The sequence below is a fragment of the Enhydra lutris genome, unplaced genomic scaffold (assembly GCF_002288905.1).
Source record: "Enhydra lutris kenyoni isolate GAN:26980312 unplaced genomic scaffold, ASM228890v2 scaffoldscaffold20, whole genome shotgun sequence".
Taxonomy (NCBI): Eukaryota; Metazoa; Chordata; class Mammalia; order Carnivora; family Mustelidae; genus Enhydra; species Enhydra lutris.
In genome coordinates, this window is record NW_019154104.1 from 33,621,470 (window position 1) to 33,624,572 (window position 3,103).

General features: G+C 66.7%; 1 gene segment (V, D, J or C); it reads right to left on the minus strand.

Annotated features, from left to right (window-relative positions):
- Positions 1–668: 668 nt before the first annotated feature.
- Positions 669–2,740, minus strand: LOC111148559. The segment is given in 4 exon segments: positions 669–1,128; positions 1,310–1,654; positions 1,829–2,134; positions 2,284–2,740. Coding segments are annotated over 4 exon segments (1,140 nt in total).
- Positions 2,741–3,103: the final 363 nt, after the last annotated feature.

Sequence of the window (3,103 nt, forward strand, 5' to 3'; positions counted from 1 at the left end):
TCAGGCAGGGGGCAGGGGCTGCCTGGGCGGGGTTTGTGGAATCGGGCCCTGAGCTGTGCACAGTGGGGCACACAGGAAAGGGCATGGGGCATCTTGCCGGGGCCGGGACTGGGCCGGGGACTCCCTGCACCTGGAGGGCACATGTGTGTGAGCGTGGGGGGACTGCGTGCACGTGGATGTGCACATGCAGAGCAGTCTGCAGGGGGGTGGCTTCCTCGTCCAGGGCACCAGGGGGCCGTCCTGCAACTGTGTGCCTTGCACCCACCAAGGGTGGTGTGGGTCCCCCCGGAGTCCTGCCATGACCCGGGACAGCGACACCTGCCTCTTCAGGGACCCCTGTTCCCCTGCCTCCCTCTGGTCCCTCCCGGCTACCCCTAGAGGCCTTTCTGAGGTACAAGCAAGCGCACCACTGCCCACGGAGGGCTGAGCTGGTGCCCTGCTCTCAGGGCCGGCCGCGCTGTGCACCCTCACCGGCTGCCAGCCCCGGGCTCTGCTCCCAGCTCGCCTGCCGTGTACCATGCACGCACACTGACGCTCACACTCACACTCACACACGCGTGAGCCCACGGTGTGAAGGCTCGTGAGGCTCAGGGAAGCAGATGTCCTTCCGTCCTCCAGCCCTCCCCTGCCTCGGTGGCCAGAGACCCCGAATATGGACAGACAGTGGCCTCAGGGCGGCCCGGGGTCACTCCGGGTGAACACGGACTTTATTCAGGGAGGACGGGTGGGCGTTTCAGTAGCAGACGCCGTCCACCTCTGCCATGACCACAGACACGTTGACGTGGGTGGGTTTACCCGCCAGGCGGTCGATGGTCTTCTGGGTGAAGGACAGGGGCAAGGCCTCGTGGCCCACCATGCAGGAGAACTTGTCCCCCTGCTTCCAGGCCTCAGCGTCGACCCTCAGCACGCTGGTCACGGCGAAGGTGGGGACGCCCTGGCCGGGCTCCTTCAGGGAGCCCCAGGTCGTGTACTTCTCCGGGGGCAGCTCCTGGGTCCCCTGCAGCCAGCGGACCAGCACGTCCTTGGGGCTGAAGCCCCTCACCAAGCAGGTCAGCGACACCAGCTCGTTGAGGGCCAGCTCCTCCGACGGCGGCGGCAGCAGGTGGACCTGGGGCCGGAAGGTGTTTCCTGGGGAGCAGAGAGCCAGGTCAGGGGTCTGGGGTGGCGGTGGAGAGGAGCCCCTCTGCCCCTGGGCACCCCGGGCCTCGGCTTCCCTTTGTGAACTGCGGGTGGGAGCGCCCAAGCCCCGGGCGAGAGGGCGGAGGCGGGCGTGGGGGCCGAGCCAGGCCTCCAGAGGGTCTGCGCCCACCTGGGAGTTTGCTGATGTTGCTGGTTATCGGGCTCTTGGACTCGGGGTGGGTGGCCGTGCAGGAGAAGGTGACCCCACGGTTCCATGGCTCCGCGCAGCCTGGCAGCACGCTGGACACGCTGTAGCAGCCGCAGGAGTCCCGCTCGGGGGCCTTCTGGACCGCGTCCTTCCCCCCGGAGGGCGTCCAGCTGAAGGAGGCTCCCTTGGGATCTTTCAGGCCACTCAGCGTGCACGTGAGGCTGGCATTGGAGCCCAGAAGCAGATCCTCGAGGGCGGGCGGGTGAAGTGACAGGCGGGGCTGGTCACACGAGGGACAAGGACAAGGGGGGGGACACCCTCCTGGAACTGAGAGAGAGATCGCAGCAGGTCAGGGCGCCCCTCTGCCCGCCTGCCCTCCCCAGCCCCCGCTCCTTCATGGGGCCTGTCTCGGCAGCCCACTCCCGCCCTGGTGCGGTGCCCTTGGGGACAAAGTGGCACGTGGTCACGGAATAGGGTGGCCCCGCCTCCCCGCCCTCTGACCTTGGCAGGGCACAGACACAGCCTTGCTGGGGTCGGAGAGGTGCTGAACGTGGCACTTCAGGGACGACTTGACAGGGCACTGGTCAGCTGGCAGGGTCAGCTGGCTGCTCATGGTGTACAGACTGCCGGCTGTGGCCTTCACAGGGGGGAAGTTCCTGACGGACGCGCCCTCCTTGCTGGGGCTCCAGGTCACGTTCACGGGCTCCGGTGGGAAGAACCCCTGCACCAGGCAGGCGATGACTATGTGCCCGGCTTCGTCACGGCTTTTGAGGCTCAGCGGGAAGAGAGTGGGGCTGGCTTTGGACTCTGCAACACAGGACGCTCTGTGAGGCCGTGGGCAGGGCCCTGGGCCCCGACACAGCCTCACAGGCCCAGCACAAAGCCCGATTCTTCTGTGCACTGGAGGAAACTTGCACGGAGACCGCTAGGGACTGCCCCAAGCTCCCGCAGCTCACGTGCCAAGGACCTGGGGTCGGAGCCAGAGGCCTGCGTCCAGCTGCACTGACTCTGGACACGGTCCTCAGGGTTCTGCCACCACCGCCTGGACATGCAGCTCGGGGAAGGCCTCAGGACCTGTGGTGATTGAGCATGGCTCTCCCACTCAGTGGCTGAGTCTGCAGGAGCTGCTGAAGCCTCAGCTTCCCATCTCTCCACTGGGTTCTGGGGCTCAGGGAAGGAGGGCCCAGAAGGAGGGCACAGGCCAGGACAGGGCAGCCCAGGAAGTGAGCCTGCACCACGGCCTCTTGGCTGTGCAGGGGGTCACACGGGAGGAGAAAGGGCTCCTCTGGGGACCCCATGGTACAACCCCATGGTGTAGCCCCCATACCCCCTTAGAACACGGGGAACAGCCTGGTTAGATCTCTGGGGGTGATACAAATGCAGCGTACCCTTCCTGTTGACCTCAGTCACTAGCCCAGCCCAGCCCAGCCCAGCCCAGCCCAGCCCAGCCCAGCTCAGTCGAGCTCAGCTCAGTTCAGCCCTGTTCAGCTCAGTTCAGCCCAGCAGAGCCCAGCTCAGCCCAGCCCAACCCAGCCCAGCTCAGTTCAGCCCAGTTCAGCCTAGTTCAGCCCAGCCCAGCCCAGCTCAGCCCAGTTCAGCCCAGCTTAGCCCAGCCCAACCCAGCTCAGCCCAGCCCAGCTCAGCTTAGTCCAGCACAGGCCAGCTCAGCCCAGCCCAGCTCAGCCCAGTTCAGCCTAGTTCAGCCCAGCCCAGCCCAGCTCAGCCCAGTTCAGCCCAGCTCAGCCCAGCTCAGCCCAGCCCAGCCCAGCCCAGCCC